This window comes from Cynocephalus volans, chromosome 12 (genome assembly GCF_027409185.1).
Source record: "Cynocephalus volans isolate mCynVol1 chromosome 12, mCynVol1.pri, whole genome shotgun sequence".
Taxonomy (NCBI): Eukaryota; Metazoa; Chordata; class Mammalia; order Dermoptera; family Cynocephalidae; genus Cynocephalus; species Cynocephalus volans.
The window spans coordinates 71377521-71400672 of NC_084471.1; the positions used below are offsets into that span (position 1 = coordinate 71377521).

The window sequence follows — 23152 nt, forward strand, 5'->3', positions numbered from 1 at the left end:
CAAAGCCCCAGTCAGTAATAAATTGGACTTCTTCTTGTAGGTAGCTATAGTCTCAAGAAGCTACGGGTAGTGAGATTGGGTGCTCAACTCAATCTCTCTCTATAGGGGACAATTTTGTGGAAACAAACAACTCAGCAAGATAGAAGAGTACTTTAATTTTTAGTCTAAAGAAGTCTGTGGGAACTTAGTTACCTCAAATCTCTTAATCAGAAGTTTTTAACCCTTTGTGGGTTCCAGCTGCCTTTGAGAAGTTAATAAATTGTAAATTCTCCAAAAAAAATGCTATAATGCCCACGTATTTTCCTACACCATTTCAGAGATGCGTGGATATTCGAAACATATCTATCAATTCCCTGGGGGGTCCATGAACCCCAGGTGAAATATATCTACCATAAAGTTTTTTTATCCGGAAAAATAATGCCTTTCTGCATCTTGAAATGAAGTATTTAATCCAAAAAGTAAGAGAACTAAGTGGTATTTATAAAAGAAAATAGATTTCAAGTGGTAAAAGATTTGAAATTACGAAAGGCACATTTTATTTAAAGCAGAACTGCAAGAAGATAGCCAAGCCTCACAGAGGCTGAAGCTTTCTATGAAAAGAATCTACATGATTTAAACAAGGTGGGTGAGTTCATTTACAACTTAAGTGAACTAACCCCATTCCTAAAACAAACAGATTCTATAGAATAAATGAACAGTGAATTGCTGTATTATATTTTATTTCCTGTGGACATAGCATGCTAGGAGAACAAGAGAAACACTGTGGCTAACTGTTGAATGTATCCTATAGTGTCCTGCTCTTCTTCAGTAAATTTGACAAGAATCAGAGCCTTAGATTATAATGAGACATTTTCCCACCAGTCTAGTCCACAATAGCACACTTTGTTCATTGTGTTCTGCAGTCTTGGGATGTAGACATCTCTCCCTTAACTCACCAGCACTGTACTTCAAGAATTCCAAATATGTGTATCAGCAGAATTCTTTCCTTCCATGATCTGCCAGACATTATTATGACTTAGAGTTTCTTTTAGTTATAATAAAAAATCTATCATATTTCCCTTATAATTCTATTTCCATATACGTGATAATATTACTAACAATAATTGTTTGGGACTTTGAAGAGGTAGTAAATAATACTCTTCCCATCTGGTTCTGAATCAACTGGGAAATAAGACAGAGTCTGCAGATGGAAGCCAAAATATCACCTTTAATAATAACAAAGCAAACATGGACTTCCTAATATGGGAGCACAAAGTTAGACAGACAGACTTACCCCCCGTCACTGGCAGCACTAGACAACAACAGAAACTTCCCCAACAGGGGCAGAGCCTGCTGTAGAGAAGGCCACTCACTACCAAGAGGAAGGCAAGAGGAAGGGGATAGAACACATGTGCTTGGTTTCTCCTTCTAAATTCACCAATCAGGTAAAGCCATTCCACCTCCCCTGCAAGGGTGTAAAGGAGAAGAAGAACGTCAGGAGTGTTATGTTATTACAATTCCCTTCACATGGAAGATAACATCAGGAATATGGAAGAAATGATTCCCCTTTCTACCCCACCCCTAAAAATCCACCCTTTTATTCTCCTGACCCATTAAGTCTATGGTTAACCAGGGATGTAGTAGTCAAGACATTTCTACTTCCACCCTCATGTGGCTCTCTGCCAGAACAAGTCACTGCTCTTTTGGGAGGCTCTTGGGACTGTTGAGCAGTTTCAGTTTTGCTTGCAGATAGTTCTAAAATAAGTCAGAACAGAAGGTTAATTAAATCAACTATGACACCACTTTAGACCCGCAGCTGAAAATTCATTCCCCATTCGTTTCTCCTTGCCAAACTATGTTCAGTCACATTGTCCAACATAACCTATCAGAGGTTTTCAATGAGATTAAATTACATCATTAATATGCAATAATAAAATAGAGGCTCAAATGTCATGATGTATATGAACTAATTTGTAAACTACTGTAAATTTGAATAAGATTTCAGACTCTCACCACTTTAAATAGCATTGGGGTACGGGAAGATGTTACCCAAAAAGTGGTGCTTTGACATAAAGGAATAAAGAAGCAGCCTCAAGTTCTCTCTGACCATTCTCCACCACCAAACCCTTGTCTGTCAATCCTCTGCCACTCTCCAAAGCACAGGAAAAAGCTATTCCCTTATCTACCTGAGGTCCAGACCTGCCAAAGAAGACAGTTACCTCTGATCCTTCCCTGAGTTTTCATTAACCCAACTCACACCACAGGAAGAAAAACTGGAGTCTGTCAACACACCTGGACAAACTTTTGCCACAGACCACTGTATTTTCTATTTTGGTCCCATTCAGTATTTTAAAGAGAATCATTTACTAGTCATTGTCTGCTCTGTGGGCCAAATAGACTTTTGTCCAGGTTGTTGTATGTTCTCAAGCCCATTGAGTACCCCCCAAAATCATTTATTCCTACACCCTACATTTCCCCTTTCCCTATGAAAATTAGCATAGAAGTTTCTGTATTCCACTGGAAAATTGGGAAATTACTCTCTTGTGATTTCCCTGTGTATTGCCCCCTCTGAGAACATTAAAATAATAAAATGTTATGCCTTTTCTTCATATTAATCTGTCATCATCAATTGATTTATAGAGATGCTTCATTGGTTGAAGGGGAAAATATCCCTTAGCTCCTATAATAGGAGACCCAAAGAGTTACGGGTGGTTTTTTATTTTATCTCTATGCAGTTGGCAGAAGAAAACACCATGATCCTCTTCTGGTTTAAAAAAGAAATTTCATAAATACATATACCTTTTGGAAAACAGAGATATCAATTTAAGAATTACTATGATCATTAAACAAGACAACTGATAAAAATTGCATTAAGAGGTCCAGGATTAGTTTTAGAAGACATAACAACTTCTGAAGTCCATTCTTAGAAGATTCTGTGTCAGAAATAATATTTGGCAGGACAAGTTCTACATTACAGAATAATATGTATTTATCTGCAGCTAAAGGAGAATAAACATTTTCTTCTTATTTCCTTGCTGATATTTCTTCAACTAACAGGAGACCATGTAATTTTCAAATCTAAAAAGTGGTTCTCGCAGAAGGAGAAAGTAGAATAATGGTTACCACAGGCCAGGAGGGGAGAGGGAGCCGGGGGGGAAGGAGAAGTGTTGTGTTAATGGGTAAAAAGCTATGCTAGCTACCCTAAGTGAATCAATGTACAGCATATGCATGTATTGAAACACCCCACAACTATGCACAAATAAACATTAAAAAATAAATAAATAAAATTTCAAGTTAGGGTGCTAGAATTCATTAGCACTGAGAAAACTTAAAGAGCACGAGAAGGTCAAAACATATAATATGAAAAAGAGGGCATCAGAGTAAGATTATTAGCAAATGATATATGGGGCAAGTAAAGTTTTACACCTATACTATGAAGTACTGTACTCATATAACTTCCTAATATTATTGAAGTAGACATTCATCTTTATAGTATAGATGTCAGAGAACTAACAAGGTGTAGGGTTGATGCAGGACATAGCCTTATTACCCCCTCCCTTGCGTATCAGCACTCCCATCCCTCTCCCTGGGGTGGCGGGGTGGGGGCTGCCGCCCCTGGCCAAGGTGGTTACCCAAGGAAAGGCATGTCCCCTTTAGATAAATAGGATGCTGGAAGAAGCAGGACACTAAGCACATGAGCAAGCGCTCTGATGCCAGGAGATGAGCTGGTAAATTAACTTATCTACCTATCCATATCTCTGGCATGCCCTGAGTCATGTGAGCTGGTTGAGGGCCTGCATGTGAAAATGATCTACATTCTTACTTTGATCTGTTAGCAATATAACTGCTGTGTGCACTCCGTGGCAGTGCAGACTTCTTAGCAACCAGAAGCCATTGGTGCCTCTCACTGGTCTAATAAACCAACAAACTACCTGCTGGACCTCCAGGTGATTTCTTTGGAATAGGTAAACACCACATGAATGCCCTCTCAAATTTAGGGCTCCCGCATTACACAAGGTCAGCAGACACACCTTCTCTTCCAGAGTGGCCCACCAGATCAGGCCATCCTCCCTGGACCAGCTCCTTTCCAAACACCATGAGATCTTCCCTGTCACTTGCCATGGTGATTCAGTGACAAACATCATTGCCAGCTGAGCATCAGAAAGAGGTAGGATGTGATTTCCATGATATTGTCCCATTTATTTAGACAAATTCTTGACTGGTTAACATTTAATGGTAGCTAACAAGGCACTTGACGCTAGGTATCACAGAATATTCTTTCTGGCAAAATGAACCACAGATAAGCATTTATCCTCTCGTAGGTCCTAGGGATTCCTTGAGCCAAGCCTCAGTTTCTTCTTGGACAAGTCCCAGTCTTCTCTGGAGTGTAGCTCATTGACTTATCTTGCCAGACTCTGACCTCAGCCCCAACATGTCCACTGAGCACAGGCTCCCAAGACACATTTTAAACAGTGCTGTCGGCTCTTCCCTTCCCTTTCTGGGCCCCCAAGAGAAATCCTAGGTGTAAGGGGAGCATCCCAAAGTGAAGATGATGAGCATAGCCAACTGTATAGACACTGCCTTGACCTATGAGGAAATCACACCTAAAGGGGATCTAGAGCTACAAGAAGTGGCAGTGGAGGTATCTTCTAAAATGCAGATAGAGAATATAAGAGATTGAAAGACATGAAGAACAGAAGAGTTCACCAGACATAGATGAATGGCAGGCAGCCATCACCAAAAATGAGAAAGGGAGAGGGAGAAGAATAGAGGAGAATTGGAAGTAGGTAGAAAGAGGAGAAAAGGTCTAGCAGAGAGGGGTAGAGTGAGAGTGTGTACAAAAGGGGGAAGAGAAAATGAAGAGGAGTGGTTGGCAGAACTGAATGTTAAGCAGGAATGTATAAACCATCTATAAACATCTGAAGGTGAAAGGGATCTGATGCATCTACCTCCAAAACAAGATGAAAAGTACAAGAGAGATTTAGTATGAACATAATGGCTTCCTAAAAGTTACAATAGTGAGAGAAGAGCATGGGAATTGTAAATGGTCATTCTCTGAACATGGAGGAAGAACAAGATTTACTCCTAGAGACAAGGGGACAGATTAAAGTTCTCTGAAGGTCCATTCCAGGAAGGTTGAATTGTGCCCTGCTCATAACTTTCCTTTTCTCATTAGGATGATTGGATCCTTTACACCCAAAGGTGTGTAGCCCTAAATTCCAACCCCAGGAGGAAAACTGTCTCCTGTTAGGAAAGCATGCAAGAGCTCACAGCCAGACCCCATCTCCAGCATGCACAGCAAGGATGGCTGAGGTAGCAGAAGCAACTGCCTGGAGAATGAGTCTGGGAAGAGGTGGATGACTGGGAAGAGTGACACATGACTGTCTCCAGAAATGTGCAAATCACTCTCACCTGGGGGACAATCCTGAGGGTTATAATGTTTTTATTTTCCCTGAAACTTCAACCCATTCATCATTTTAAATTAGGTACACAAAGACTGGCCATTTATGTTTTCTTCTAGAAAAATACACCTTCAAATATCTCTCAAGTGCTTCCTAAATATGGTCTTTTATAACCAATAGACACTACCCCCTCCCCTCAAACACTCCATTCCTCAATTCCTTCAACCTTTCCTCATTTGGCATGGATACCAGACCCAATTATCTTATTTTTCACCTCAATGCGCTACTGTTAAAAGCCAGTCCTTCAATATTGAGGGCACCAGAGCAGATGTAATACTTCACTTGAGGCCTGATCAAAGCAAAGTATAATTAATCATCACTCTCTTAATTGTTGATGTTATGCCTATGGTGAGCCTGGCACTTTCACTACCCCATCACACTGCCAACTTACTAGAGTTTACTAAGTTCCAAAATGTTTACCACCACTCATCCATCCTGTTCTACAGTTGGGTTTCTGGGCCCAAGTGAGTACCTTACCATTACCCTACAGCTATCTCCCTTGTGCTCTCCCTGTCCTCCCTCCTCAAGCAGGCCCCAGATGATGGACCTAAGGAATGGCAGCACAGTGACAGAGTTTATCCTCATGGGCTTTGAGCAGAGATCCCCTTCTACTCAGGCATTGCTCTGCCATTTTCCTACTCTTCTACAGCCTTGCCATGGTCATGAATGGCCTCATCACCTTCGTCACCTGGACAGAACCCAGGCTCAACAGCCCCATGTACTTCTTCCTTGGCCACCTGTCTGCTTCATCACCACCACCATCCCACAGATGCTGACCCACCTGGTGGTCAAGAACCACACTGTTTCGTCTCTTGCATGACCCAGATGTACTTGGTCTTCTGAGAGGGCGTGGCTGAGTGCATTCTCCTTGCTTTTATGGCCTATGACCATTACATTGCTATCTGCCACCCACTTAGCTATGCCCAGATCATGAGCCGGCAGGTCTGTGTCAGGCTGGTGGGTACTGCCTGGTTCTTTGGGCTGATCAATGGCATCTTTCTTGAATATATGTCATTCCAGAATCCCTTCTGCAGAGAAAACCACATAGAAAACTTCTTCTGTGAGGCCTCCATAGTGATTGCCCTCTCCTGTGGGGACCCCCAGCTTAGCATGAAAGTGATCTTTGCTGATGCCATTGTGGCGCTGCTCAGCCCCTTGGTGCTCATTGTCACCTCCTATGCCTGCATCCTGGCCTCCATCCTCAGCAGCACTTCCTCCTCAGGTCAAGGGAAGACCTTCTCTACTCATGCCTCCCACCTGACTGTTGTCATCTTTTTGTACACCTCAGTTATGTTCTCTTACATGAACCCCCACAGCACACATGGGCCTGACAAAGACAAGCCTTTCTGCTTCCTCTACACCATCATCACCCCCATGTGCAACCCCATCGTCTAGTTTCCACAACAATGAAATGAAGGGGGCCATGGTGAGGGCCCTTGGGAGAGCCACCTGGCCCAGGCAGAGTCTGTCTAGCAGGAAGGCCTCTGGAGGAGAAGCTCCTTCCACTAGGTGGGGGAGAGGCGAACCCTTCCCCAGCCCTGGCAGGTGAGTAACTCTTCCACACTGAAAGGCTCCAGGAAAGAGTATTCATGTACTTCTTTGTACTAGAATCAGACCTGGCAGTTCCTCCTGAAGTCTAATGCTCATCTCTCTGACTTTACTTCTAGCATTGTTTTCTCTCAGACCTTTCACAGAATTGGGACTTTCCTGAGTATTTTTCTTGTAAGTTCTCACAACAGGATTCAATAAATAAGTGTACTTAACTCCATTTTATTTTATTTGTATAATACTTTTACATGCTATTCTCTGGCCTGAGTTTTGCACATACATTTAAAAGTAAACTTAGTTCTCTTTTAACTTGTCATTTTAGTCTGTTTTTCTTTCTCACATTCACTCTCATTTCATGGATCGGCTCTCATCCACCCCACTCCTATATGAGAAAAAGTAGGTGAGGAAGTTAAGAAAAAGGGGATTAGGGAGCAGTATTGACATTAAGAAAAGTCAGTTAGAGAAAAGAAGAAAAAGATCAGCAGCCTGAACTCCATCTTCTCTGCCTTCACCAGCCAGTGAGGGAGAATTTGTGGTGGCACTAAATGTCTACACTGCACTCAATTTGTTTGTGCTTGTGTGTTGCTGGGGAAGGGTGGATGGAAGAGGCCAGTGTGCCAAACCCCTTCTCCTAAATCCTCTAGTTTCCTTTAGTAACATGACTGTCTGCCTGATATTTCCCTTTGCATGCAAACAGTAAGTGCCTCTACCAAGCTTCTCGGGCTACCAGTTTCCTTTCTTGTTGTTCATATCCCAATTAACTCCCCTCTCACCCTATTGCTTTCTTTTGTCTCTTCCATATTTCATTTTGTTCCGGCTCAATCCTGCTCCACCTTACCTTCTCACCTTAAACAGATCCATTTCATTCCCTGCACTTTAAGGAACACCTCTCCACATTACCTCCACCAGTGCAGAAGCCTTTTTATTTGTAACCCTATCCTCTCTGGCTCCCTCTAGTTTCTCTGCTTAACCAAACATAGCTTTCTTTGAGAGGGCACTACATTCTCAGCAGTTCTTTCTTTAAAAATTGCATTTTTCTCCTGCCTCTTTCATAATAAATAGGGAAGGAAGGTGATAGGCCTGTTCTTTACTTTCCAGAGCCACTTCCATAACATGAATGTACCGCATTTGGGATGCCCTCAAATAGATGTACTGTGTACCCTTTCCACATCCTGCACATCACATATTACCCTTTGCAACAATGGCTTAAAGCCTTAGCTTCACTCCACAAAATGCCAGTCTTTTGAGTCCAAATTAACTTCTCTAGAAATCTGAGAATGTGAGAAGCTCTTAGAAAGGAGGAAGAACTGACACACTACTGTAATTGGGAAGAAACAATAAATGCAGAACTTAAAAATTTCCACTGTCAAAAACCGCAGCAAAGTTAAACAAGCAAGAGACGTAAGGACTATTGCAATATAAGATTGGACTCAACGCTACTAAAACAAGGGGCTGGAGAGTTTTTAAGAGTTGGGGGTCAGCGGGTGGCAGGATACCTGTGTTTGCTAATTGGTCTTACCAAAAGGAAAAGTAAACTTTCTCCTATCTTCAAGACAAGTGGTAGTTTTAGAACAAGGAGCCCACCAAAGTTAGGCTCCTACCCTCCCACAGAGACTGAGATAGGGGCACTATCTTCTTAATGATTACATTTCAAAGGGATGGCTCCCAGGTCCTAGAAAAAGACATTTCCTGGTTCCTAAAACTGGCAATAAGCTTCTAAGGAGATTTATATGCATTTCAAAGGGGCAGAGAAAGAATGTGCAATTACAAGTTTTCTAAAGTAAATGCTCTAAGCAAAGGAAGGTCAAAGGCCTATAGTCAAGAAGAAACCTGTCTAAAGCTGACAAGGGGAATGTTAAGGGGAATGTTTAGGGGAATGTTAAGGCCCCCTAGGTTACTATGGAGAATGAGAAAAAAGTGCTTATCTTTCCCCCAACCGTCTAGAAGTTTGAAAATTCCTGTCTCAAAAAGCGTTTAAAAGGAAAAAGAAAAAAGGAAAGGAAGAAAGGGAAAGGAGAAGAAAGGGTGCTTTTTAAAAAGTGTTCTGAAAAATAATTTCTTAGTTTTACATATGCTCAGAACTGTTGTACTCTGAGATTATAAACAAGACACAGTTCCAGCTTTTATGGATCTCAACGTATAGTAGGGAGGCTAGGAACAAATAATGATAACACGAAGAACAAGTGTTATACAGACCTATACAATACTTTGGGAGCACATATAGTAATAATAGCAGCTCACATTTATTAAGCACTTATGTTCCAAGAGCTTTACATTTAATCCTCACAAAACCTTATGAGTACTAGTATTACCATTTTGAGATGCAAAAGTTGAGGCTCATAGAGGTTAAGTAATTTGCTCAAAATCACACAGCATTTAGAATGGCACATCCTCCATTCTAACTCAGGCGCGCCATTCCAGAGCCTGCATTCCTAAGGAGGTCCAGAAGAATGGGACACGCTTTATAACGAAGAGGTGATATCAGCTAAACCATGAAGAACAAGCAGTTGTAAGGCAGAAAATTGGGGAGGGGGTGGATGCCGAGGACGAATAAAATTTCCGGCAAGAGAGCTGGCTGGTTAGCTCAGTTGGTGAGAGCGCGGTGTTATAGCACCAAGGTCAAGAGTTCAGATCAGTGTACTAGCCAGCCACACACACTAACTCACCAAGGTCAAGAGTTCAGATCCGTGTACTAGCCAAACACACACACACACACACACACACACACACACACACACACACACACACACACTCACTCACTCACTCACTCACTCACTCACTCACTCACTCACTCACTCACTCACAGGCAAGAGGAGTCGCCCATTTCGTTGTAGAAACGTTACGTTCAACACGCATAGAAGAAGGTGGGTTGGGGCTCGGAATGCTGGAAAAGCAGGCCGAGTGACCTAGAACCGTCTTCCCGAGAGCGAGCACTTTCTCGTTCAAGGCCCCGGGCTCCCGAGGGCCCCGACCGCGTCTCCCCTGCTGTAGCCTGGGCCCCGGCCCTCGGCCCCGGAAGGCCACGAAGAGCCCCCAGTCTCCACGAAAACCCATAAAAATGCAATAACCAAAAGCCACCCTTAAGGCGCAAGTCGCTTCCCAGTCCCCTTTCATTTCCGTATGCAAAGCCACTTGTCGCCGGAGGGCGCGCAACCAGGTTCTGGGGTTACCACGGCCCGGCCCAAGAGCCGAGAATGTGGGCAGGGAACCCAGGAATTGCCGCCCGCAGGCTGTGGCACGGACCTCGGACCTTCCACACCAAAAGCCGACGCCACCGTTCCCGACCGGCTCCGCAGCCCACTCCCAAACTACCCGGAAGCCTGTGGGCCCCTGACCCTATTAGAAGTGGGAGCGGAGGTGGGCGTGGCCCGCGCTGACAGCCTGCGGCCAATCAGCCTTCCTCAGCCTCTCGGATCGCCGCGTGGCAGCCAATGAGCGCCTTCTCCTTGGCCGCCCCGCCCGGGCCGCATCGCACTAACCTGACTACGGAACGCTGTCCGTTCTGGGAGACTAGTGCCGTGGCAGCTTTCCGCAGCTGGAGATGCTAATCCTGGCGGCTTGGGATACCCTCCCAGACGAGTGGCATTGTTGAGGTGCCGCCCCCCTTCGGCGGAAGATGAATGGGGGCGGAGCAAGGCTGGAGGGTGGCCTGAGCTGAGGTCTCTGCCGATCACATCGAGACTCCAGAGGTCCCAGTCTTGTCCACGCTCCGCAGCCCAGTTCTTTCCAAGTGATAGCCCCCCTTTTAGCGAATTGTGTAATTGTTGCGCTCCTCTTCCCTCTTTTGAACAAAAGCAGTGTCCTCTGAGCTGCCTTACCTTCTTCCCTTCCGGTTATCCACTCCAGGAAACCTCCTTTGACCCCTCCCCCTTTCTGGTTTTGCTGGACTTTCTTTGAGTTCCCGTAATAACTTGTGCGTTTTCCTATCAGTGTACACCCTTACTGTTTTAGAATTTATTTACTTTTCCGTCTTCTACTAGTCTGGGATTCATTTTTTAATGCTTCGCGCAGTATCTGCCCGGAGGAGGTGCTGTAGCGCTATTTCTTCAATGAAATCTTAAGCAGAATCCTGATGGATTAACCAAGTAAAACCAAAGTTGTTCTAACAGGAGTGGAGGAGGAATGTCCAGAGCCCTTGTCCCCCAAGGAAGCCCCTGAGGTACCTCTTATGAAGTAGTGCCTTCCTCTGAAATATTCAGTTTAATATATAGAAATGCGTGGTTTATCCAGGACATGAAAATTAAACATACGTAGAGCCTCTAGGAGCACTTTTAAAATCTCATCTTTTGGGGCTTCCAATATGATTCCAATAATCATACACGTTTTTATTTCTCCAGTCCAAAGACCTAGCTAACTTCTGTTTGTCTATACAGATCAATCCCTCACCATCCTCATCCAGCTCTAGGCTTGGGAGCCTGACCTGCATGGACCGTATCAATGGGTTCCCTTACCTCGCTTTCTATCGGGTTCAGCCAGTGAGTAGCATAGGCAGAAGATCAGAGAGAAGAAGCAGGAGCATGAGGTTGAGGCTCTTTTTCTGTGGGGATTGTGGCGAGCTTACTTGAGTTCCTTTCCCTAAGATCTCAGCTCCTGGAACATGGCCCTTTCCACCTAGTTAGTTATCTTATTTCCAAGTTCTGGAGCTGCACCTTCTCAATTACCTTTTCCTGCTTAGCCACTCTGATACAGATTCAGGGTACTGCATGCCCGCTTGTGATTTACCTATACCCCTCCCACACCTTTGTAAATAATCCTTTATTAAACCTCTCCTCCAATTATGCTAATATGGGCACTCTGTTTGTTTCCTGGAGATACCCTAATTGATGCAAAGTTATTCTCCTTTGCTGAGACAACAGAAACAGTTATCTCAAATGGAAGCATTTGGAAGGCTCTATGATGTAGTAGAAAGAGAATGGGCTCTGGAGGTAGACAAAATTGGGTTTCATGTCATTCATTTATTCATTTGACGAATGTTTCCCTATTAGCTGTGGACATTTTGGAGAGTATCAGTTATGACACAGAAACCATTCTCCAAGAATCCTCTTCTCCTCCCACAGGGGTAGGCCTGGGCAATCAAATTAGTACCATGAAATATCCCCTCACCCACTATCACCACAATTGACATAGCCACGATGGATCAGTTAAGGCCTCTTTCCTAAGAATTTGGAATTGATATGCAGTGGATAAGGTTGCTTCAGGCTGGAACAGGCAGAAACTAAAGCTATGGAGCTGTTGTCTTCTGCCATGTGCATGTGGAAGCAGAAAAAGCTGGCATGCAGAGAGAATAGGTTGAAGTCATAGGACAAAAGGAAGCAGAGATAAAAGACCATGTCTCCAGAGAAAGAGCCTGAGATAATGGCTGCCCTGGTTTTGGTCAGCCTTGGCGGCCTAGCTGCATTCTTGCTCTTGGGTTCTGTGAAATAACTTTACAGCCTTACAATATAATAAACTGTTTTATTTTTTTGTTTGTTTGTTTTTGTTTTTTTGCTTAAAGCTATCTCAAATGGATTTTCTTGCAACCAAAGAGTCTTAACTAAGATAATAATGCCTCAGTGTGATTATGAGGATTAAATGTTAAAGTATTTTAAGCACCTCAGTTAGCACCTCCAGAAATATACTTCCCTCTTCTCTTACCAGTGCCTTATGTGCTGGATGCATCAGACTTACCTGTTCTTTGTACTTATTTGAAATAACAAGCCCACTTTGCTGTCAGTTTTTTGCAAGTTTTTCCTCATTCTATCCCTTCATCTTCCAGGTGCTGTTCTAACACATTTGTGTTTGGCATGTTTTGAAGTTTTTTTTGTTTCTCAAAGGATTGGGTTAATCGTACTACTCAGTTTGTGGCACACTATCGTTGGTCCCTGCAAGTAAAGGCCCTCTTGCTTTATTTATTTATACTCTCATCTCCCCTGCCATTTTTCTCCCTACAATAGGCGATTTTCTAATGTCCGTAATATGTGTATTTGTTTGTATTTCTAAACATAGTTATTATTATGTGGGCATGTATTTTAAAATGTATTCCAAAGCTATGAGTTATATGTCTCATTCCATGTCTAATTTTTTTCACTAAGCACTGCTTTTCAGTTCCTTCCACATTGCCAGATGTTACCATTTAATCTGTTACTTCATATGGATGCCTAGTAGTCCATGGTGTGCATCCACCACGTTGTATCTGTGCACTATTCCAGTGATGAAGTCCCACTTTACCTCCAACTCTGTGCCACTACAAATGACATATTTGTAGTATTGAACATCCTTGTATTAGTCTCCTTCTGGACTTGTAAAGAGTTTGTTTTCTGTTACTTAGGAGTTGCTGGGCTACTGGGTATGAATCTATTTAATGTGTGCAACTAATGCCAAATTGCCTTCCAAAAGTGGTGGAACCAGTCTTGCAGCAGTGCAAGATTCTGTATTCCTACATGTCTGACAATACTTGTAACTTTCTAGATTTCTAATTTTTGCTGGTTTGATAGGTATAAAGTGATGTCTCATTATTGGTTTAATTTGCATTTGATTGCTTATTGGTTTGGTCAAATTTCCATATACTTACTAGCTTTTTCCTCTTCAGTAAATTACCTGTTCATATCCTTTGCTTCATTATTATTATTATATTGAGTTGCTGTCTTTTTTCCTGTTAATTTGCAGAAGTTCCTTGTATGTTCTAGGATGATGTTATACCCTGGTCAGTTTTAGACAAAGCAAATATTTTTTTCATTCTGCCCTCTGCCTATTAACTTTGTCCGTGATGCCCTTTATGGAACAGAAATCCTTAATTTTTTATAATCAAACTCCTCAGTTTTTACCTTATGGTTTTGTACTTTTGGAAGTATTGAAATGTGGGTAGCACTCTCTTAGTTATGCCTATTCTCTGTCTGACATCTCTAAATCTGAGTTTATTGGAGAGGTCCCTCTGGCCATTCCATCCACTCCTCCTCGTTGGACTCCAAAGTAATTGTACTGACTGAATTTCATCTTCGCTGAGCCTTTTTCCTCATAGTCTCAAGCTATGAAAGTCATATCTTTTAACTATTTGAAGTCTGGTTTCCTATCACCCTGGGCACATATTTCACCTTATCTCCTTGGCTATTAGGAACTCAGTGGCATGATTACTTTCTCTCAAGGTTGTCCTCACTCTCATTTCACTAATCAATTTCATCTTTGTGGGTCAGAAGCAGATCAAGAATAGCAGTCTCTGCAATGTCATCCTCGTCCTTCTGAGAGATGACGTTTACATCAAGTCAACTTGCCCCGCACTTCTGGAACTGGGCTTTGTGCCAGTTTTATTATGTGTTCCTGAGATCTGTAATTCAGTTTATTTATCTGAATAAGTTAGTTAGGCTCTGGCACATTTTTTACAATTGTATCAGTTTTTTTCCTCTCCTTTATCTTTACCTGAATGATTCCTTTCTTGTGTCCATTCTCAAGGATATAAAAATCCCGTACAAGACTCTATCTTTGTGATGTAAAGGCCTACTCTGACTTCCCTTCTGTTGTTTTCTTTCACTTTTATTTTATTTCTCCCACTTATTTTCTTTTGTCTCTTTCTTTCTTACCTCCCTCCCCTCCCTGCCCCTTTTCTTCCTCTTTTTCTTCTCGAATTTTACAAATCCTGGGGCAAGGGCTAATGTTCTACAGCTCACAGCAAAGATGCTGCTACTGACCCGGAAGCAGGTTCCCCATCAACATGTGGTATGTCCCATGATCTGTGACCCTTTTCCAGCTGTACATCAGAACTTAGTTCTGTTTCTTTGGAACAATATATTTACTGTACCTTTTTACTACCATGTTTCAGGCATGAATCTCATTCTACCATGTTTCTTTATTATCTGTGAGATTTTATTGTCCTCATTGTATAAAATCTCAAATCCTATTTTTATGTTACCTGTACTTTGTGCATTGGTAGAGAGGCCATACGTGATTTGTTGGGGTTTGGTTTCTTTGTTTATCTGCCTGTTGTTGTTGTCCACCCCTTTCTACTTACTTTCTCCAGAGAATTACAGGATGCTCCCTGTGCTACTGCCTTTCTTCCAATGTTATACTTGATGTCTTCTGTAGTATAAAACTTTATGCCTTTTCTGAGTTTTATTTTTTATTTTCTCTGTTTTACTTTGTCTTGCCCACATATACACCTTCCCCCCAACACACGCACCATTCCCATTTTAAAATTGAAGTGCTCTCAATTCAGTTGGCAATGTCTACAGAAAACAGATTTTTCCTTCAATCTTCTGAGAAGCACTCTGTCCCAATTCACGAACATATCATTCCCTTATCAGTAGATTGTGAACTCTTTAAAGGCAGCGACTGTGACTTCTTGGAGTCGGCTCCAGTGCCTGCCACCTTCCAGGAGATATAATAGGCAGTTGGTAAACACTTGCTGACAGATTCACTCAGTCACGATTCTCTTCTTGGATTTCTTTTTCCATCATGCCAATAAGCATGGTCTTATAATGCCATGGTCAAGGGTTCAGATCCCCGTACAGGCCAGCCACCAAAAAAAAAAAAAAGATATAAAGTGTATAAGAATTATTTACCTGCTAAAAGAATTTTGAGTCTTCTTCTTTATTCTCAAAGCTGAATTCAAGCCACAGTAAGCTTTCCTTAGCATATTGTAACCACTTATAGTAGAGTATGGTACCATACCATTTACAGGGGGAAAAAACGCTGTTCAGTAATTCAGATGAAGAGGGTTGTGTTCCTAACACAATCATTAACAATGCAGTCTTGGGCATGTCACTCATTTATTTCCATAATTACGTGCACTGACATAATATTTATTCACTGGAAATCCTCTTAGAAGGAGACTGCACTTTTTAATAAAGTGCTTGGGGTAGCAATAAGGTAAATTCCCCCCACCCAGGGGGCTAAATGTGAGAGAAACTATTTTTCTCAAAAGATGAGAAAAAATTTGCCTGTTATTCTGGAGCACGCGGGTAGGGGGAGGAAGAGAGTAAGGAAGAATAGGGTGGAGGAGCCTGTGAAAGGCACAGATTCCTCAATGGACTTTCCTCATGATCATGCTCCCCACGCCACCACACCCACATTTTTCATTCAAGTCCACAGTAAAAAAATTTAAATGCCTATTAGGATTCTTTGTTGAAACCAGTGAAAGGGCTATTTTATGTGTCCTAGAGCTGATGAGAAATCAATCTGAGGCAGCCCACTAGACTCAGGGGTGTAGATGCAGAGGGAAGCAAGAAGAAAATAAACTATAGGACATTGCAGAAATTGTATGGAATTCTGTGGATTTCCCAGGTTTGGGAATTAGAATTGGGGTCAAATTTCATCAGATCTCTAACAGACATGGGAAGTCCCTTTCAGACAACTGAGTTACATATGGAATGGATTTATGTCATCAGTAAGGTTTCTTTCAGCAATAACATTTTTGAAGATTCTAAGAGATGGGAACATGTGATTTTTTTATTCCCAGCTCTAAAATCTTGTAATCGTTCATTTACATACTTATGATTCAATTAAACATACTTCCTGCCTATTAAGAGAAAGATCCTAACTAACAATTTCATTGATTCCAGACACATTCCCCCCACCCCCATTTTAATATCTCTGAAATCTTACAATTACTGTTGGCCAAGCAGCAGTCATGACATACCTACACATGCCTGACATGCTTGAACCTAGTTGTTATTCTAAGGGGCATGACTGGAAATCTATAATCCTTTGATGTTTCAGTTAGTCAACCATTTAAGGACCACTGAAAGACATATTAGTCCTGGTTGTTGTCTGAACACCTTTCCTGAACACCTTTTGGCAAGATAAAAAAAAAAATAATAAATTAGTGCCAGCATTAAAACTTACAGACTAGGTATTGTAGTCTGGAAGAAATTCCCAGAGACCACAGTAGAGGACTTTTTTTTTTCCTTTGTAAGAAATGCTGCTTCACTAATACTCAAAATGGCCCAGAGAACAGAAATGCATGGAAAAATACAGACATCAATCATTGAGTCAAAGTGATTCAGAAATGTGAGACTCAATGTGAAGAAATTATAATACCGTAATGACTAACAGTTATGTTTGTGTGCATATAGTAGTGATACAAAAATAAAGTTCTATTCCTAAACAAGTCTATTTTTTAAACAAGTCTAATTTTTTAAATTGCAAAAAGAACTCTTAAAAATGAATTGGAAAAATCTAAGCAGAAATTTGGTGAAGGACCTAAGCAGATAAGTCACACACCTCCAAAGAAACACACTTGGCTAATAAGCATATTCTAAGATCTGGTGGCAAGTGGGACCATGGCTGGCTCTTGGCTCCCATTGCAGGACCCCTGGGCTTCTCAGCTGGCTCTATTCCTGGCCCAGGTGTGGGCGGGGGCATGGCAAAGGCCCTCAGCCTCCTTCTGAGGACCCTCAAGCTCTGGGCTGGCTGCATTGCTTGCCTGGATGTGGGCAGGGGCGCGGCCAGGACCCTCAGCCTAAAAGAGCTCTTTAAATAAGAAACTTTAAAATGTAAGTTATAAGAAAGCATAGTGATAGTTTAATTGGAAGTATTTTTTCCTCTCTTAGTGGTACCTAAAATAGTGATGTGCCATACAATCAATGGTGCCTTCAAGTCAGTAAAATAAGGTAGATACTTCAGAGACTATAAAAATGAGAAAGCAGTTTTAGTTCTCAAGATACTCATAATCTGGAGGGGGGGTAACAAAAGCACATATGAAATAATAGAAGTAAGGCAAAATATAGCTATCATCCCAAATAGATACCAATCAAAAGATATGGACATTTAAAAGAAGAAGGCCTGGAAGAACTGGAGGATTCTAGCTGGCAGAGACAGGACAGAATAGGAAAGTAAAGAGAATGACCGAGGATCTGATGCAGGAAAACGAGGGGCATTACTGGGGAATGGTGAGTAGCATATTTTGACTATCATACTCACTATATTTTGATAGGGTTAGTCACCCTTTTTGGCTTTACAAACACCTTTAAGAATTTCATGAAAATCATGAACCCTATAACTGGAAACAAAAGCATAAATTTAAAATTAAAAAGTTTTGCCTACTATTTCTGGGGATTTCCCATTCACAGGTATCATAAGAGAAGGGAAAGGGACAAGGGGAAGTGTAGGGAAAAGTAGCCTTGCTGGACACCCCATGAGAGGATGGTACAGTTGACAGAGGCTGCAGAAGTCCTTTTTCTTGAGGAGAGATTTGCATATGACCACACTGGGAAGAATGACTAAGAAAAATGGAATCAAGGGCCGGGGGTGGGGACTCATCCAGACTGCTCATCCAGGGATTGAAGGAGCTGGGACAGCCTTGGGAATTATTTCCAGTTCTGACTTGGATGATATGAACTTCTGACCTGGTGTAAAAGTGTCTAGAAAATGTAGCTGGGAAATAAGATACATGGGTAAAAAAGTATGCCAGGGTCTTCTTAGGGAGGACCTTCGCTCCCCCTCCCCCAGCAGATTTTATACTTAACTCAGGAAGTACTGGGGACATAATGCAGATTGCTGAGGAGAATGAAGTTCAGAGCTCTGGTTTAGGAAGATTAATCTTCAGATTAGAGAAGCCGGGGGAGACCAATTAGGAGTTTATGGAAGCTGTTTTTTTATATTCTTCAAATGCATTCTATTTATTCCATTTTCCCATCTCTCCCCTCCACCCACCATTTGGCAGAGAGCCAGGTCTTTACTACGCATTGTATAGTGCTTACTGAAGTGAAAGCTGTAAATTCACTTTGAGCGTCCACTTGTACTGTCCCTATTCCTCGGCAGGGGGCACCATTGCAGCATTATTAACAGAGCAGGGTTCCTTACAAAAGCACAGTGCTTCCAAGCAGAAAAGTTGTTTATCTAAGGGAATTCACTTTCTGGGGACAATCTAGAAGTGGGAGGAAACAGTAATTGGAATAAAAGATTCAAAAACATTCTTTTGTACTTCCATATCATTTCTTACTGTAGCAGGGTAATCCTGGCTAAATTTCTATTTTTAAGCATGAAGATAAGGATGCTTATGAAAACCTACCTTTTCAAAGAGGCAAGCAATTTTATGTCTTGTGAGAAGTATAGACTTAAATATATTTGGAAAGTAACTACTCCTCAGTTCTGAGAAAACTTCTAGGCGAGCCATTTCGTTATACATATCAAGCAGAGACCAGATACTGAGATCATATAAAACTGCATGTTTACGTTGGAGGCCAGTTTGCATTTCTTAGGGAAATAACTATTTCCCTAAGAGCTGATTTTAGTTGTATCATGCTAACATTGTAGCTTGTTTCTATGAAGTTTTATGTCTTCATTTTGAGATTAAGAGCTCAACCCTGCGAGAGTCCCCTTGGACCAGCAAGAGATGGGAGTACCAGCAACTGAAAGGGCTGTGAGGAGTTATGCCCAGCATGGTGTTGGGCCCAGACATGAAGCACTGCATGAAGCCAGGGCACAGCCTATTTTCTCACCTCTAACACATCAGAGGTGCTCTGGCAAACTCCACATACTAGCAGACTTGGAAGTAATGGAAGACAATGGAAGTAATGGAGTTTTAGCACATAAGGGGAGTCGATTTAATTTGATGGTGAGTAATCAGATTTATGTGAAGATTCCAATTCAGTATAGGAAGTACTCTGGAGGCAAGGGCGCTAGGAGTACCAGCTTCAGGCAGGGTCATTTCTTCTTTGGTATTTTTCAAATTAAAAAAGTCTCATTATACTTTAGCTCAATGATTCTTACTTTTTAAACTTAATTCTTACTTTTTAAGGATTAAGTTGAAACAGTGGACCTTCTCTCTAGAGAATGTACATACTGGTACTTACATGGTTTTACATTCAATTTCAAGGGGTTGTGGCTCCCTGAAGTCTAAAAGTGACCCCTGCCTGTGAGTCCCTGGTTAGGATCCCACCTGAAACTCACTCATCAGGAGCATTTCAAAGGAGGAACGCAAGAAGGGAGTGGGGAATAGGGAGAATGGAGGGCCCAGCAGACCAACCTGTGCTGGTTCCTCTGAGATGATTGTGCAGGTGACTGAAGAAGGCTGAAGAATTGCTTTTTCTGGGGAGATTTTTATCTATCTGGACTTGGGGGGAATAGCTAGAGAACTTGGAGGACTTGAGCTAAGGGAATGAGGACATTTGGGACAGCAGGCATAGGAAGGGGAACTTAAATGGAGTCAAGATTTAAAGGACTCAAGCAGAACTTTCTACACGGGCTAAAGGGCTACACTGCCCTTGGGATTCATGTCAGACTCAAGAATCTGAGCTACAGGGAACAGGAAATAGGCACAAGGATGGAACTGTGTCAGGGAATACCTGCTAGCTTGGGCTTCTTGCTCTCAAGCTGCAGGTCCAGAAGGCCATCTTCTTGATGCTATTATCACCCACTGGACTCTGAGAAGGGCCACTAACCAAAATCTAAAGTGCAATTTTTTGTTCCAACTAAGAAGATGAAAAGTGACTAAAATTGATGTTATCTCCTTTTCAGGACTCTTTTAGGCTCTTGATCAGGGAAGTAAGGGATCTCCTCCAAAGATTCAAATAAGAGAGCAATTAGCATAATGGTTTCCATCTAGGGCTCTTTAAGTCAGACAGACTGAGTTTAAGTCCTGCTCTGCCAAGTGCTAACCTGTGACCCTGAGCAAGTCTTGGAGTCTGTTTCTGAACTGTTATGTAAAAACAATAGTGCCTACTTCGTAGGGTTGTTGTGATATAAAATTGGGCACAGTGCCCAGCACACAATTTGTGCTCAATAAATAATAACCATTGTTATTAGTGCTGAATGCTGGAACTACAATAGGAATCTATCTCCCTGTCCTCAAGGACACTTCCCCAGTTATATACATTAGCTGCCCTCTCTAGGGCCCCCAGCACACATTCCCCAACCACTGCATAGCTCAAGCCTTCCTGGGGTCATCCTATGTATACAAGGCTGGCCCCTGAGAACTTTTTGGCCCATAGCTACATGATGTTTATGATGAAAAGGCCCACGCTAGCTTTGGGATCTCACCATACCCCTTTCCTTAATTCTACCCAAAGGACAAGGGTTCTTCAGATAGGGAAAGATTATATAAAAAGAGAATTTCTAGAACCTTCCCTGGTTAGTTTTGTTTTCCCAGAGGAGTCAGTCACCACCACCCCCTACCCCAATAGAACAATAAAGAAATTAACATTTGCACAAACTTTCCTAGGGGTCTTATATATTTTTCTCCCCAACAACTTTTTATCCCCATTTTACACATCCAGAAACTAAGTCTTGAGCAGTTGATTCAGAGTTTGAACTGAGATTCAGGCCCAGATCTCGGCCTCCAGCGCTCTTTCCACCACTCTGCAACAACCAGCAGCAAGAAAACACACACACACACACAACACCGACACGCACAAGACACCCACACCCACAGCCCTCCAGATCACCCTGCTTTTAAAGTTTGTTCAGGGGCATCCAGGGAAATCTCTATTGCCCAAGGGAGCAGGCTAGAGCTGATGTCAGTCTAAGCCTTTGGGGGAACACCTTACCAGCATTCTCCACTAGAGGCCTGAGGCAGTTATTGTGGTTTCCTTTGTGATGTGTCAGTCTACTCCCAGAGATCTGGGGGAATCCCTCCAGAACAATACCCCCCACCCCACTCCTTCCATGGAATAGATTGTCATACCTACCATACCAGGACCCAGACTTGAAAATCTCCCAGGGGCCAGATGCTCCACTGAAAAGAAGTTTTGCACATGTAGAGTGCTGGCTACTAAAAATCCTTGTCAGCCTGGGAGAATCAACACATATCTCCTTCTTAGACCAGCTAGAGGTCAAGGTGCAGGACAGAAGGGAAAGCAGGCAGAGTTGGCAATGCCTGTCCGAACTAGGGCAGGAATAGTCAACTCCTTGGAACTGGAGTGAAGGAGAGAGGAGGGAAGGCATCCATGGTCCCTGCAGTTCCGACTAAGCCCTGGTCCATGCAGTGGGCCCAGGAGCCCCACCCTGACATCCCTCTAGTACCAGTCATCAAGGAGGGGAGATGACGCCTTTTTATTAAGGTTAACAAGGAAAGCATTGAGAAAGAATACACAAAGGAGGGGGAAGGGCACACAAAGTCACCACTTGAGGAGGTGGGAGGGAGGCACATCAGTTAAGGAACCTCAGGACAGCCACATGCTCCATGCCCTGGTTGTGGGAGTGAGGGGTGGGGGAAGCAGGGTAGATGAAGCGCCATGATAACTTAGGGCTCAGAGAAGGGTCTGAAGCCCCCTGAACCTAACACTGGAGCCACAAGCCCTGCCCCTCAGGGCTCACACACTACTACACAAGTGGACACACATAACACACACAAGACATTATGGAGGCAACACCGAGAGGCAGAGGGCAGGGACATATTGAAAGAAAAAAGAACTGAAGTTAAGCAGGTGTAGCCGGGAGAGACAGTTTTTGGCTGCGGCCCCCAAGAGTCCCTCAAACGTCCCCTAAATCTGGGCTGTTGCTGAGCACCCCAGAGTCTCTGCCTGTGAACTGGGCTCTTTGTTCTCTAAGCCCCAGTGAGTGGAAAAGCAATCCCAGATGAAGTCAGTGGCAAGGCAGGATCCGCTCTGCATGCAAAATCCTAGAGGTTGAGCTATTATGTCTTCATGCACATTCATAGCCAGCTCCTCCCAGCCCAGGGGCCCTAGGAACCCCATTCACCCAGATAGGGCTGCGGTTCCCTCCTCAAGCTTCCTTTACCAATCAGCAGCCGCAGAGATCTGTGAGGGGGAGAGGCTTCTGCAGAACACTGAATGTCCTGGATTTCAGCAGAGGGGTAAATTTCCTGTTGCCAGAACAGAATACCCCAATTCCTTAATTTCTAGGTAAATCGTTAGAGATTATTTGCCATAGTCCTAGATAAGTCCTTTTTCAGAATACAAAAAGCAGAATTTTATTTACAATTCAGGGGTTCTCCTGTTGCCTGGGGAGGAGTAAAGGGTAGGGCAGGGGATGGATGGGAATCCGGAGATAGGCGCTTCCTTTCCCGGAACCTCACCTTTCCTCAGTTTGCTATGATTCGCTTGGTTGGGCAGAAAGAATTCTTGATGCTCCCAAAGTCCTTCGCCCTACAAATCCTTCCTCGAGGGAGTCTCTCTCTGCCCGACCCACAAGAGCAGCCGTCGTTGTGAAGCTGCACCGCGCCGTTCAGTCCCCTTGCCTCACGCACTGGGACACCCAAAGCCAGCCCGGGAAGGTAGTGCCCCCGTGGAGTC

At 42.9% G+C, this 23152-nt stretch overlaps 1 protein-coding gene across 1 annotated transcript; it reads left to right on the forward strand.

Annotated features, from left to right (window-relative positions):
• The first annotated feature begins 5982 nt into the window (after positions 1 to 5982).
• LOC134391725 (olfactory receptor 10AD1) lies at positions 5983 to 6914 on the forward strand. The gene is given in 6 exon segments (XM_063115694.1): positions 5983 to 6065; positions 6067 to 6176; positions 6179 to 6241; positions 6244 to 6832; positions 6834 to 6880; positions 6883 to 6914. Coding segments are annotated over 6 exon segments (924 nt in total).
• Positions 6915 to 23152: the final 16238 nt, after the last annotated feature.